Source organism: Octopus bimaculoides, chromosome 12 (genome assembly GCF_001194135.2).
Source record: "Octopus bimaculoides isolate UCB-OBI-ISO-001 chromosome 12, ASM119413v2, whole genome shotgun sequence".
Lineage (NCBI taxonomy): Eukaryota > Metazoa > Mollusca > Cephalopoda > Octopoda > Octopodidae > Octopus > Octopus bimaculoides.
The window spans coordinates 63,958,378-63,974,134 of NC_068992.1; the positions used below are offsets into that span (position 1 = coordinate 63,958,378).

General features: G+C 33.7%; 1 protein-coding gene across 7 annotated transcripts in view; it reads right to left on the reverse strand.

Moving 5' to 3' along the window:
- The window catches only part of LOC106881030 (CREB-regulated transcription coactivator 1), a 165,009-nt gene that overhangs the window by 29,766 nt on the left and 119,486 nt on the right, over positions 1-15,757 (reverse strand). For 5 of the 7 annotated variants that reach the window (XM_014931226.2, XM_014931224.2, XM_014931222.2 and 2 more), the window contains 2 exons: positions 5,945-6,148; positions 2,697-3,090 (listed from right to left, as the gene is read on the reverse strand). In XM_014931226.2, coding sequence (XP_014786712.1) covers positions 2,697-3,090; positions 5,945-6,148 — 598 coding nt within the window. The remainder of the gene's footprint in view (positions 1-2,696; positions 3,091-5,944; positions 6,149-15,757) is intronic. The other 2 variants (XM_014931228.2, XM_014931223.2) reach the window with 1 other exon arrangement.

Consider the following 15,757-nt stretch of genomic DNA (forward strand, 5'->3'; position numbering starts at 1 on the left):
GGTAGTGAGTATGACACAAACTGATACTAACACTGTTAGGCAAATTCTGACTCAGACCAACAGTGGCACTCTCAGAGACATCATTAAGCTGGTTGTGATACCATTAGACTCATTGTCACATTAGTAGATAAGTTGTAACATGGTTAGACTGGTCATGTCACTGTTAAACTGGCAGTAACACTGTTAAATGATAGTGATACTATCATACAGGTAGTGGCTTTGTTAGTCTAGTAGACACTCTTAGACTTGTAAAGGCAATGACAGATATATATGTGTGTGTGTGTGCGTGTGTATAACTATGTTACTAATGGCCTTTCTTCATGTAATTAGTGCATGTCTGACTTAAGGAGTGCAGGTTTTGTGTGTGTGATGCTTTAATCTGAAAGAATACTGAGGGTGAAGGGAAGTATCATTTGCCAAAAAGTTAAGTTTTTAAAATGTATATTCTCTTCATGGCCAATTTTAAGTTGTCATGTCAAACTCCAGCCTTCACGCACAATTCTCAACTAAGAAATTAATGAAAATTCACTGCTTTGTTCGTTTAATCAGGGATGAAATATTTCAATATCAAACACTGATAACTGAAAGAAAGTTTATTAGGTGACAAAAAGAAACTGTAATTAAAAACCGAACTTGGAATATTTCAAAACAAAAATGAAACACATTCAAAATTTCTTTACAGCAAAGGACCTAGAGGGAGAGGTAATACAAGAAATAGTCTGAGGATAGTTAGAGTGGTATGCTGGTATTAGGGATGTGAATCTGCCTACAGCTGAATGAGGAGTTAAGCACATTAGGGATGTTACTGGTCAGTATGTTAAAACAAGACCACTTAACTGGCAAGATAGCTAAGGAAAATGAATCTATGTTTCTAAGAGTAATTAATTATATCACATGAGACAAAGAGGACTGTAAAAGTAGAGAAGAACAAGAGGCAGAACAAATTGAAATCTGAATACTTTCAGTGTTTATTAATTTTATTAATGCCTCATCAGAGATTACCAACTTCTTAGTTTCAGAGAGAATATTAGCTTAGAGCTATTTATAGAAAAACTCCAACACAACAAAACTGGACTACCTGATAGGCATAACAGTGTGAGGGTTAGAAATGTGAATTAATTAACATACCATACAGCAGTTGGATAAGCAAAACTGTAACGAAAACTTGCATATGTTTCTAAATGAACAGAAATTTTAGATTTCCTGTTGAAAGCAGATAGCATTTTTAAACTACATGGTCTTCCATGTGTGTGTGTGTGTGTGTCTTTAGCATTTAAAACCAGCCAGATCTGACCTCTCATACCTACCCAACTATGTCATTCTAAAAATGTACAATCACATCATCATAATCTTAAAGCTAGGAGATAATGCATAATCAATTTAAAACAATATGAATACATGGCCATTACATTTGACAGTAATCTGAATGCTAAAGGATTACACACACACACACATATATATAACACACACACACACATTGTTATGGAATTTTTCTGTCAAAGAAATTCATTGTTATCACTGCTAAACATCAGTAGCATAAGTAGTAATTTGTTTTTAATGTAATAAAACATATTTATTAATTTAATTTAATGTTTCACCAGAGACTTACTATTCTTTTCTGCTTACAGTTGACCAAAAAATATACCTTTCCATGTTTAACAGATTTTTTTTACTAATCCTATCACTGCCATAGAGTGTCTTTAATTCACATTAGCAATGCATACAGTAGACCAATTAAATTCTGCCAAAGTCTGTGTGTACAATAAACAACTATAAACTATATTCCTTTTGTGAACAGGAAGGAATAATTGATGAGGTGTTAATAGACTGATCAATCTCTTTTTATGATGATGAGAGAGAGAGGGGAGGGGAGGGGAATGAGGGTTAATTATTGAGTTTACTTTCGATAGTGAAACTAAAGAGGAAGGAATAAATGTATATTATGTATTTAGAACAAAAATTTTCAAGGAATATCTTTTAAGTAAGCAACTGGTTAGATTATCAGTAGCAGAGGAACTTTGAAATGGAGAGAAATATATATGGTTGTTGAGACATTTACTCTACACAAATCAACTGTGCATCACCCAATAGTGAAAATGATATAACATAAAGGTATGAGTGCATTTAGTGTGATTGTTATACTATCGCAGGTAGGCATGAAGTGGAATGACAAATCTAGTACACATAGTATACATAACGGTGCGAGTAGTTCAGATTAACAGATTATAGATTTCAGTAACTATCATAATAAGATTAAGATTAATTAAAAGAGAAATTATTAACTACAAATGAGAAAGGCAAAACCTTATATCTGCAGTGATAGAATTTTTGAAAAACTTCTACCATAGTTTAAATATTAAAAGATATATACAGAATTGCAATGCTGTGTGATGTTTGAAAATTCAGTGAAAATAAACCTGTAACAAATATTAAACAGAGAGAAAAGTGAAGACTATCATGACCTAAGCCAGAGTACATAAAATAAGCCAAGAAATAACCAGACAGAAGTAGTAAGGACTGACTCAATACAAAAAACAAGAGAGAGGCTAACGAGAACAATCAATGCTACAAGTTGGGCAAGAAACAATGAAAAAGGACAATTATTTATAATTTAAATTAATTAATTGAAATTCAGAATAAAAGAAGGAATATAAGGATAAGTTAATTAAAATATGAAACTGAAAAGAATTACTTACCAGTAAATATGATATGTGGTATCTTACTGTTATTTTGTGGTGATAACTGTTGATGTGGATGGTTTGGAGATGATGGTTGCTGCTGTTGTGGTTGTGTATGTTGCTGTTGTGTCTGTTGCTGTTGGTGGCTGGTTTGCTGCTGTTGAGGTGACTGTTGGTGTTGTGGTGATATCACAGCTGTATTCATCAACTGCTGCTGTGGTTGAGTACAAAGGGGATTCAAATCCGAGTAGAAAGATGATAAATTAAATTCCTGGCTACCACTTGTGACGGCAGTCAGCCTCTGCATATCCTCTTCAGTGAATTCCAGTGTTTGAGGTGAAATTGAGTAACCAGCCAGGTTAGTTAATGAGTTGGAGTTGCAAGAATTTAGACTTGGTTGATTATCTTGAAGCTGGAAATACAATGTCAACAAAGTTATTTTAAAAGAAATATACCCTAAAACATTTTTTAATACCAGTTTCTTCTTCCACTACAGTATTTTCTCAATGTGCTATGTTCTATTAAAAAAAAACAATATTGCCATAATTAGAAGTGAACAATCAATAATTAAAGTAATTATCAACTAATTAGTATAAAGAGAAAGTCAGTCAGTAGTTACTTCATATAACTATATATACTATAATCAGCTGAGATGTTTTACACTTCTCACATATTCTAATCAAGGTAGATTCAAAGGTAAGTGGCCTAACTACAGGAGAGTCTAAAGAAGAATTAAAAGATATTATTGGTAGGAATATGGTAGAAATAACTCCAAAAGATCAAGTCTTTGGTAATGTGTCATTTAGTAATATTAATAATGATTTCTAACATTGGCATTTAGAAATATTTTGGGAGGGATATAGTCTCCTAAATCAACTCCAGTACTACTTTATTTTATTCATTCTTGAAAGATGAAGGACAAAGATTTGTAAATGCTAATGTTAATAATAATAAAAATAATCCTTTCTGATTTTGGCACAAGGCTTGCAATTTGGAAGAGGAGCAGCTGGAGGAGGAGAACAATTACATTGATTCCAATATTCAACTAATGCTAATTTTATCAACCCCAAAAAGGATGCACATTGATCTCAGCTGGATTTGAACACCAAATGTATAGATCTGGAAGAAAGCATTTTTGTCTGCCAGTATAACAATTCTGTCAGCCCACCGGTAACAATAATAACTTCTGATTTTGTCACAGGGCCAACAATCTTGAGGTGAGGGAGGAGCATCACTCAACACCATCAACCCCAGTACTTAACAAGTACTTTATTTTATCAACTCTGGAAGGATGAAAGGCAAAGTTGACCTTGATGGTATCTGAACTCAGAGTGTAAAGAACCAGAAAAATACTGACATTCTAACAATTCTGCAATTGTAATTGTCTCTAAGATAGGCACAAGGACATTAAAAAGCAAAGTCTTATGCCTATGCTAGAAACTATTATTATTACTATATCAAGCACAGATATCAATTCTAACTAGTTTGCCAGTTTTATTTTCTGAAACAGCAGGGGAGTGGTTATTTTTGGCTCCAGTGAACTATTACAGAAAAAAGAGTGTTACAGTTTACTAATTTACTTTGAAATTAAACCATAACTTATTACTATGTAGTAAAAAAAACAAACAAAAAAAACAAAGGTGCAGTTTCATAAGAAGAGCTAACAAACAGTTCACAGTGAAGCTCCTGCCATCCAACCTGACTGCTACATGAAACTGGTTACAACAGGATAATTAGTACAGCTTAGAGAATACATGTTCATAGAAACCATAGCTCACAACAAGTTCTATAAAGGCAATGGTAGGAAATATTAGATATTTTGCACATTAGTTAAACAATAAACAACTTATTGATACTATTATTTCAAGAGATCTTAGACTTAGCATAAGTAACTTCTTCGTGTGCAAATCTGTTGGTGAATGGTCTCCATGTATCTAAATAAACAATGATGTGCGACTTCATATCAGAAACCTAGTAACCCCTGGCTCAGCCCAGGTGAACAAGCTTATCATCAAAGACATTCCAGCCATGAACTTCATGCCTGTTCATCAGGCACAGTTTACTTGAAACGAAATTATCTAATGCATCCTTCTTTTCTATGACAGTAGTAGAGTGTGATCTGAAAGAGATTTGGCTGCTATTTCAAGCAGATCGTGTGATCACCAAAACATCCTTGTTGTTGCAAACCAGAGCAATATACAGCAATATATAAGTCTGCATTGTATTATCTGCATGGCATGCATACTAATATGTTTCCAAACATCAAAGCATTAAATAATACTACTTTATTCTTACACCATACAGACTACACATTCATTAAGTTCATGATAGGATGCAATGAGTATATATTTAGATATAAAGTGTTGGAACAAAGGTTTACTAAATTAACATAGCATAAAAGTTTCCGATGATTTTGTGCAATCGAAGCAATCTTTATTGTCAACAGGAAATGATAAACTGTTGGGGGGGAAAGTATAAGCTGATAGCAGCATAAGTGATACAGCATAATGTCTTTTAATGACACTAATACAGAAAAGCTGAGATAATTGATAAAAGACCTAATGAAAAGTGTTCCATTGAATCTTGAACTTTCTATGACCTATTCAGGTAATAACTGGTCAAATGTCATTGTACAGTCTACATTCAGACATTGAATGTGATAAAAGAAAAGAAAACACTTCACCTCTCTCAATTAAGATTCATTAATGAAAGAAGTAAAAAAATTACATCTTTCATTAGCAAACTAACAGCACTTTGTGTCTATCAATGTCCTTTTTATACAAATTAGTAAAAGGAGGAAGGACAGAGCCTTCCACATTGGCAAAATAGAGGAAGTTGGTATCCAAACTGAATACCTGCAAGTTAAATTCTAGATGAAGATTGTAGTGGATTGTTTGAATGTTTGCAATATTATGAACTCTGCTAAAGGCACCCATGTACCAGATAGTGTTAAACTATGCAGTGCATTGATACCCAAGGATAGCATGATGGTTTTAAAGCAGATAGTGTATTAGGCCCACAACACAAACTAAAGGCACTCAAGAATATGATGGTAACGTGTTAGGCCTACAATCCAAGAACCAGCTGACAGTGTTAAACCAGGCAGTATATTAGGTTTAACAATATCAGTTCTTAATAATCTGTATAACTTGTTAAATAAGATAAAAAAGTGCGTTTTTTTAAACTAGTAAAGAGTCAATATTTATGAAACGACAACTAACTTCCTAAAGTAAAAACCACAAAACAAAAAACAAAAAAACTTATACCATATTGAAGTGCTCCAGTTGATGTTGTAATTGGTTAGTCTTCTGCTGTTGTATGTAGAAGGCTTCAGTACAGGCAGTGTTATCTAAAGAGGTGGAGTTTGGTGGTAAACCAGGTGATTGTACAGGTGAATATGAAGTCTGGGACAGTGGTGATGTGGGTGACTGACAGCTACTTTCACTATTTCTATACTGTGTCAGAGAAGGCTGAAAAGAAAGGGGAAAAAAAGATTGCTTTTTCATTAAACATTCTAACCAAACTCCTTATTTTTGTCCAAATATCTTTCTCTATTTACTTAGCCATCAAATATTAATTTAAATTATTAAGTAATTAAAATTTTTAAAGGGTTTTACAGTAAAATTGGAAGTTATTTAATTTTTATAAAATGATTTTAATATATGATATATTTTAAACAGTTACTGAAAATATTAACCAAGAAGTTGTGGATAATTTCAAAATTGATAGAATTGATAAAGTTACTCATATTTACATTTTAGAAGAACGGTGGAGATCAGACATCAAAGACAGACAAATGTTGAACATTTCAATGAAAGACAATGTGTATGGAATTGGAATTCATATGGAAAAATGAAATAAATTTATTAAATAAACAGCAAATTTAAGCAATAATAAAGCATTTAAAGAAACTGAAAATAAGGTGACTTAATTCAAGCTACACATGCATATCAAAAGCATATATCTGAATAAACACTAATGATAATTATTAATAATAATCATAATAATAATGAACACACACAAAAATCAATAAAATAAACAGTTGAAATAACAAATTTCACAAGTTTACAGAATAAAGCAAAATGTTATAGTTTAACAGGAGGAAAAAGATATGTGTGTATATATATGTGCCTCTGTGTGTGTGTGTGTGTGTATAATCATAAACATCACAAATTTGCATGGTATCAAAGAAATTGTTAGTTTTCTATATCACCACACACAAAGCAATAATTTCTTTTTACAGTTTCTAATTTTCTTTTTTACAAATAAAATTCTAACGACTATCCAGTAAATTTCCTTAATGATTCCTCAAAGCAACAGCTAAACTTTCTTTAAAAAACAAAAAAACAAAAAACAAAAACAAAAAACTTTTAAAACTCAGTCCCTGCTTCCACAATGGATTTAGCAAGGTACCACCATCATCATCTATCACACACACATATTAAAAGTTCACTTCCCACCCACATAGTTCTGAGTTCAGACCCTCTACAATATTAGGTCGGCCAAAGCCTTGTGAATAGGTTTGGTAGGTAGAATCTAGAAGTCCATCATTTGTGTGTGTGTGTGTGTGTGTGTGTGTGTGTGTGTGTGTGTGTGTGTGTGTGTGTGTGTATGCACATGCAAAAATGCTTATGTCTCTTGCGATATATAAAGGTCTGTTGGGCCTTTAGCTAGAAGTAGTGTGTGTGTGTGTGTACTGAAGTGTAGATACACAGAGACGACATTTTATAGCACACATCCTTATTACAAGAGAAAGGAATGATTTATATTTTGTTGCTGCTGAGCCCCAACCCAACTCTAATCAAAGATGCTCTTGAGCTAAGTTATTCCAGCTCTAACCATCCTGTCTAATGAAGATGTCAGGGTGTGATCTAAGTAGATTTGGCTTCTATGTCTAGCTAATCAAGTGACCATCTAAGGTTTTTTTCATTGACTTGAATTGTTTTAACACACTGAACAATTGCAATTCCTTTTCCTCTTCTTTGAGGTTTTCCCAAACAATAACAACAAAACTGGACGTGGAAACAAAGGCTGCATAGTTTGTGATGGCACATTTTTAATTTTTCTTTCATAAACAGGTCTCAGAGGAGGAAAGGGAACTACTATAGTATTTTTCAAGGGAGCTACTATAATATTTTTCAGGCGCTCTTCAGACTGGAGACCTACCAAGCCTGAAGGCATGTAACAGAGTGGATTTCATTAAGCACCTAAGAGCTAGGTGGTACAAGGAGTTTACATCCTGCCCCTGCCCCTCAAAATAACAAGATTTGTTTATTAAGTGTTATTAGTGGGTGATAAAACACATGACACAACTACAGCGCACCATATACGGATCACTGAATGGCACTTTGGGCAAGTGTCTTCCACTATAATCCCAGACTAACTAAAGCCTTGCAAGTGGATTTGGCAGATGGAAACTCAAAGAAGCCTGTCGTATATATACATATACACACACACATATATATATCTGCATACACATACACTATAAATATGTATATATATATATATATATATATATACACACACACACACATATATACATACACATATATTTACACACACATATACATACATATATATAAAGGTATGAAACTGTGTATTAGGATTTCTGTCAATAACTGATGAAGAATTAGGGTCCTTCTGTGTTGGTCCTACGAGTAAGTTTTTTTAGTATTTAATACATTTTTCATTTATATACATACATTTATGTGAGTGTGTGTGTTGGTTTATTTACAGCCCCGTAACTTAGCAGTTCAGCAAAAGAGACTGATAGAATAAGTTTTGGGGTCAATTTGTTCAAGTAAACCCTTCAGGGCAGTGCCTCAGCATGGCCGCAGTCCAATGACTGAAACAAGATTAAAAAGAAACCTCATAATTTTCCTCAAGTGAAATTTCAAGACAACAGATAAAGCATGGCCTAGATGCCACATGCTTCCCTTCCCAGATCAAGCCAGCATGGCTACAAGAAGAGGGACGGTAAAAGGCCAGACAGTATGACAATTTTCCCATTCTGTGGTAGTAGGTCCCTCATCTGAGATGCCACATGTTGTGACACCTTCTCCAGTAGCAACTTAGTGTTGTCAGTAACCAGTCCTGGCTCCTGTAGCAGTTGAAACCTCTGACATTCTTAGCCCCACCCCCCACCCCTCCACCCGGATCGCATCCCTGCTCCCTATTAACAGGGCAGAGACTGCTGTCTGCAAGTGTGAACCCAGTGAGTCAGAGTGGCCATTCCAGCACATCTCCCTCACTATCCTCTGAGCGATGCCTTTTCCATTTTGTCTGCTGGTGCCATTAGAAATGTTTCGATATTGTGAGGGGCAAGATTCTCCGTTAATCCATTATACACACTATAAGCTTAATTACATTCAAGAAGACAAATAACATTAATACATGTGGAGTAATTAAACCCACTTCAACCTACACAGTGTTTCACTAACTGGAATAAAAATTTAATGCCCTCCTCTCCTGAACATATCTACCTTCTTTCCACACAGATAAAACCCTACATAACTGCGACCATGTATTGCCAAAGGGCCAGCAAATCATTCAAGAGAGAGAGAGGGGAGAGAAGGAGGAAAAGAGAGAGGGGGAGGAGAGAGAAAGAGGACGAGAGAGAGGGGGGAGGAGAGAGAGAGAGGAAGAGAGAGAGAGAGGAAGAGAGAGAGAGAGAGAAAGAGGAAGAGAGAGAAAGCAATCTAAGCCTTTATTCCCAGTGACACACCTTACTTTCAAGTAGTACTCATAGCAGTAGTAGATGAAAACAGCTCAAAGCATAAAAGATATTTTTGCATGTTAATTACACCAACCTCAGACGTATGTCAATGGATGTGTGTTAACTTACATGCATACACTGAAACAGTAGTAACTTGGTGTGTTCTGACTACATCATTGTTATATGCAGAAAGCTATTTTTCATCCCTGAGTGAAGAAGATAGCTCTTGTCTTTTAACTAATTAGTAAAACTGATAATGTAAACCAGTGAACAGTCAACTCCTGAAACAACCCGCCATCATGTTTTAGATTCATACAGCTCAGCTGCAGATGTTAAAACAATAATGATAAACAGGAACACCAAAGTAAGCAACAATATTTTATCAAGTTTGTTGTCTTCTCTCAACAATCTTTTTTATATCTTTTACATGTCTCATTAAATGGACTGCAGCCATGCTGGAGCACTGTTCTAAAAGGTTTAGTCAAACAAATCAATCCCAATACTTATTTCTTAAGCCTGGTACTTCGTCTATCAGTGTATTTTGCCAAATTATGAAATTATGGGGATGTAAACAAACCAACACCAGCTGCCAAGCAATGGTGAGGCAACAAACACACATACATACATTTATAAATTGAAAGGTGTAATGAATAAACATTATTGTAATCGGTTAAAACAGCTTTATGTCATTCCCAAATTATCAAAAATCGAATATAAATATATATTAAAATAACAGGGCACCCAATGGTAAAATCCAATCATATAAAATATACACATGTACACAAATAAAAGGTGATAAACCCTAAAAGAGTAACACAAGTGAAGTGGAATGAAGAAAAATATATATGGAATAAATTCATGCATAATAAAGGTGACTAAAAATTTAAGGCAATGAAGCTAAAATAATATACATAAAAATACAAGAGTATGAATAGAAAAAGTAAATAAATAATAAAGTGTAAGGAAACCAGAACAGAGTCCATTTAAGCCCATCTCTACGATCATTTCAAAGAATGCTGATTCACATCGTTAATGTACAATCCATTAAGGAAATCCAACGGCAACAACTTTTCATCAGGAGAAAACTTCACATTTCTGGTTATTACATTGTTTAATTGCAGACAAGTTAAAATGGACAAGTTATAAAAAAATAAAATAAAATAAAAAGTTATAATAATACAGTGGATTCAAGCAAGGATTAGTCCATTGTCCATTTCAAAGATAAAGAATTGCTACAAGTATTACTCTAATAGCAATAAATCTTCAATTAAGTTTTCAAATTCGTTAACACCAAACTTGGGGTCCATTATTGCTTCTTTGAATAGAAAATAAATGGAAGGTGTAATTTGGCACCTGTTGCAGATGTGCATGCCAATAATATGGTTAATAATCCAGGGGACAATGATAAATTATGGCATTCTTCACTGCCTTCAGGCGTTGACAATTCAGCGCTTGGGAATGTTTCTGTTGGAAAAAAATGCGGACCCTTTTAAATTTGCAGGGACTGTTGGGACCCTGAAATTTAGTTGTAATTTCAGAACCCCAAATTTATGCCCCCTTAAGGGGTTTGCATAAGAAAAAACGTAGTCTATAAATGTATTGTTAAAGGGGGGAATAATTTAGTTAGGGAATATAATTGGAGCACTATTGATTTTAAAAGGAGATATAGGGACCAAATGAGTTCATTTTTGAATGCCAAATACTCCAATTCTACCACATTGGCATCCTATATTCATGATTTGAAGAAGAGTAATATGAGCTATACTATTGAATGGTCAGTCCTGTCCGACCCCCCACCAACCCACATTTTAATGCTAATTTAAACAGATGTAGATTACGTCTAAGGGAATCATACTTGATTCTTAAATGTTTTAGTTCAAAACTCCTTAATAAATTTTCTGATGTTCTTCCTTTTTGTAACCATAGGTTTTTCTCAACCTTCTTGAGTAGATACAAAAATAAGGGTAAAATTAAAATGAGATGTTTCAGAGGACCATCTGAGCCGTGATCTCAAATTGAAATTGAGTAAAACCTGCAGCAAATTCTTTATCTTTGAAATGGACAATGGACTAATCCTTGCTTGAATCCACTGAAATGGACAATGGACTAATCCTTGCTTGAATCCACTGAATTTTAACTTTTTTTTGTTTTTATAACTTGTCTGCAATTGAACGATGTAATAACCAGAAATGTGAAGTTTTCTCATGATGAAAAGGTGTTGCCATTGGATTTCCTTAATGGATTGCACATTAACAATGTGAAGCAGCATCCTTTGAAACGATCATAGAGACGTGCTTAAATGGACTGTACATTATTTATTTACCTTTTATATTTATACTCTTGTTTTTTTATATATTTATATTATTTTAGCTCCATTGCCTTAAATTTTTAGTCACCTTTATTATGCATGAATTTATTCCCTTTATATTTTTTCATTCAACTTTACTCCTATAGGTTTCATCACCTTTTATTCGTGTACATTTTATACTATTGGGTTTTACCATTGGGTGCCCTATTATTTAAATATATATTTATATTCGATTTTTGATAATTTGGGAATGCTATAAAGTTGTTTTGACTGATTGGAGTGTTTATTCATTATACCTTTCAATTTATTTCTCCTTTCACCTCGGTGTCCCCTGAGCACATCCAGCTGCAGTCCTATTTTCAGTTTTGCTCTTCGGTTTAATGAAGTTATAAAAATATCTTCTTAAACATATGTATGCAATGGGCTTCTATATAGTTTTCATCTACCAAATTCCCTCACAAAGAATTGGTTGGACCAGGATTATGTTAGAGGACACTTGTCCAAGGTGCTGTGCAGTGGGACTGAACCCAAAACCACATGATTACAAAGAAAGCTTCTTAGCCACACAGCCATGCCTTGAAAAGGAATAAGCAGTGTAAAGTGGTATTAGACATTCAAAACATCAATTTGAGACTTAAAGGAGACAACAGACTCACAGGTGGGACTCAAATCATGCATCGATCACGTTCCCTCTGCCTCATAAAATAATTCAACAGCACTTAAGAGTTTGCAATTTTATTAATGTTCAAAACATGATGGAGTATTCCACTTTCGTTCAAGACAGAACAGAGCAACACACCCAATAAGATATGTGTTTATCACTAAAATCATACAGTTAAAATATGATGAACAATTTACAGCAGCTGATTTGGGAATATGGAGTATCAGGTACTCTAGATCAGGGATCTATAACTATTGGGCTACAGAACAGTATCAGGCCACACAGAAGGAATAAATTTTTCATTTTTATTTCTATTTTACTGGTTATCACAGTCTGCAGGTTGGTTTATTTTGAGAAAATTATCATTTCTGTCTGTGCCTTGTTCCCACACTTGTCTTTTTTTTTTTTTTATATTTCTATGAACCGATAAATTAAGCCCACAAGCTAACTGAAAGAGTAATAAGAACACTAAATTCCTTTCTTGTATACACACACACACATATATATATATATTACAATGTAACAATTACATTATGTGTACAATTATTGAATTAATATATATATTATGCAATTTGTGTTTTGTCATGTGCATGACTAAATTCCCACCCACCCTTGGTCCATCAAAAAATTGTCTTGCATGAAACTGGTCTGTAGTGCAAAAAAAGGATGGTAACTACTGCTCTAGACATATGGTTCTGTTGCTTTCTGTACTAGATTGGTGTGAGAAGCAACTACAGTATATTCTTTGTATTTTTCTTCTATTATTATTATTATCATTACTATTGTTGTTGTTGTTATTAAAGCAGCAAACTGGCAGAATTGTTAGCAAGCTGGGCAAAATGTTTAGCAGCATTTCATCTGTTTCCATGTTCTGAGTTCAAATCCCACCAAGGTCAACTGTGCTTGCCTTTTGTCATCCCTGCATACATCATATTCTTTTCCACTCTAGGCACAAGGTCTGAAATTTGGGGAGAGCGGGCCAGTCAATTAGATCGACCCCGGTACGCAAGTGGTACTTAACTTATTGACTCTAAAAGGATGAAAGGCAAAGTCAACTCCATAAAGACAGATGAAATACCTCTAAGCATTTCACCTGGTGTGCTAGCCGCCTTCTGCACATATCATATTGCCATGCTCCCTATGGACCATTTTCTCATTCAATCTACTTCTGTAACATATCAATATTCTAGAATTCTGACCATGGTCATGTTTTTTTCTGCAGATATTGAAGCTGGACATGAACAACATCAGTTTCTCAAGTCACAAAGGGCCTGCAAAGGTCATGCTACAGTCACAACTCATTTGAAACTGTCTTAGATATGTTCAATGAGAATCAACCAGAAATGTCTAACAAGAACAATTTCTTTACATTGGAATAAAGGAAAAGTCTTCGGCTGAAAACTTTTTAAGACCTCCAGCAATCAGAGTTGATCCTATATCTTCTCCCTGGAGTCTCCTAGCCAAGATTTTATATTGCAAATCAGCAGTTGCCCATGCAGCAACTCTCGCTTCTCTACACCATGGATGTTGCCCAGCATGAAGGCAAGACTGATAAAGCTGGACACCAGTGCCATCACAAGTAAACTCAGAACATAGGAACCTAGAACAAACACCAAAAGGCAGTTTATTTAATACTCTTAACAATTCCACCAATCCATAAACCCAGACTTATCTTATAGGTCAAAGTCAACCCAACAGGAAATGAACCGAGAATGTAAAGAGCTGGTTAAGACAACAATACTGTGAATTATTTGTCAGACACTAAAGCAATTTCACGAATCTATGACCTACTAAGTACAACAATTAAATGAATAGACCCATAGAGTCTTTCTATATATAAGCTCATCTAATATATCTTCTCATATGCATAGAAGTGGCTCAAGTGGAAGATACATTAAATTGCCTTAACAGCTATACTTGTACAAATATTTTACATAATGAAAGACTAATGTTGTTGTTTAGTTTCCAAACCTGCTTTGATCTAACAGATACAAAGATATTAAATTCTGTCTTTTAACATACTCAGGACAATACTGTCTAATCATTAATTTTAATGAATCCTTCCATTTTTGTTTAAAGATCGCAAAATGTGATTTGAGGGAATATTAATTGTCATTTGTGGTAGGTTGAGCAACTGTGTAGATACTATTTTGCTAGATCATATTAATTTAATGAATACAGACCGGATATCATAGTAAAGACTGATATCTTGTAAATTTTCAATATCATAAAAGAAACTGATATTTTTTGAAAAGCCCAAAAAGAAAGATAATATTTGACTTAATATACTAATGTACTATAAGGTAACCTAGTCTAATTTATAATAATAATAATAATGATAGATAGATAGATAGATAGATAGATAGATAGATAGATAGATAGATAGATAGATAGATAGATAGATAGATAGATAGATAGATAGATAGATAGATAGATAGATAGATAGATAGCATAATATTATTTCTATTCAAATACTGGTTATGAAATTGAGCTTCATAATAACAATTAGTGATAATTTCATTTCCAATTTATATTCTGAATAAATAATATTTTTTTTTAAATCTGTTTGAATATGAAATTATACAGTAACAACAACAAGTGTTTATTGTATTTTCCCAATTTGAAGATCAAAAGCAAAGTTATGCTTCTTCTAAATTCAAAGACAAACGGACATAAAAGAAATACAAGGTAACTCTTTCAAATGGAAATCAAATTTTCTACCAAAGAATTCACTCAAAGATTAATAAATAGGCAACTTTAAGATTTCTTTTTTATTTTGAAAGTGGCATTTGTTTAATAATAATGTTGTTGTTATTATTATTATTATTATTATAACTGACAACATATTTATTGAAGAAAGAGAAAATTTTGATAAGATTACTATGACTAAAAGCAGTTATTGATTTAAGAGATAAAAAAGAAGTAATTTGTCTTGGTGCTAGGACACATTAACTGTAGGATAATCTTCATCTGGGAATTGGAGGATGTACGATTTCAGCTAGATATAATGTAAACCAAGAGGAAAGTCAAAGTGAATAAAATCTTGTAAGTGACCAAGAAGATGAAGAGCTGCTATTGTAGTTGAAAGTGGCCACTATATTTTATACACACACACACACACACACACACACACACATATATTCTTTTACTCGTTTCAATCATTTGACTGCAGCCATGCTGGAGCACCACCTTTAGTCAAACAAATTGATTCCAGGACTTATTTTTTGTAAGCCTAGTATTTATTTTATCGAGCTCTTTTGCTGAACCGCTAAGTTACAGGGGATGTAAACACACCAACATCAGTTGTCAAGTGATGGTGGGGGAATAAACACAGACACACACATATATACATACATACATACATATATATATATATATATATATATATATATATA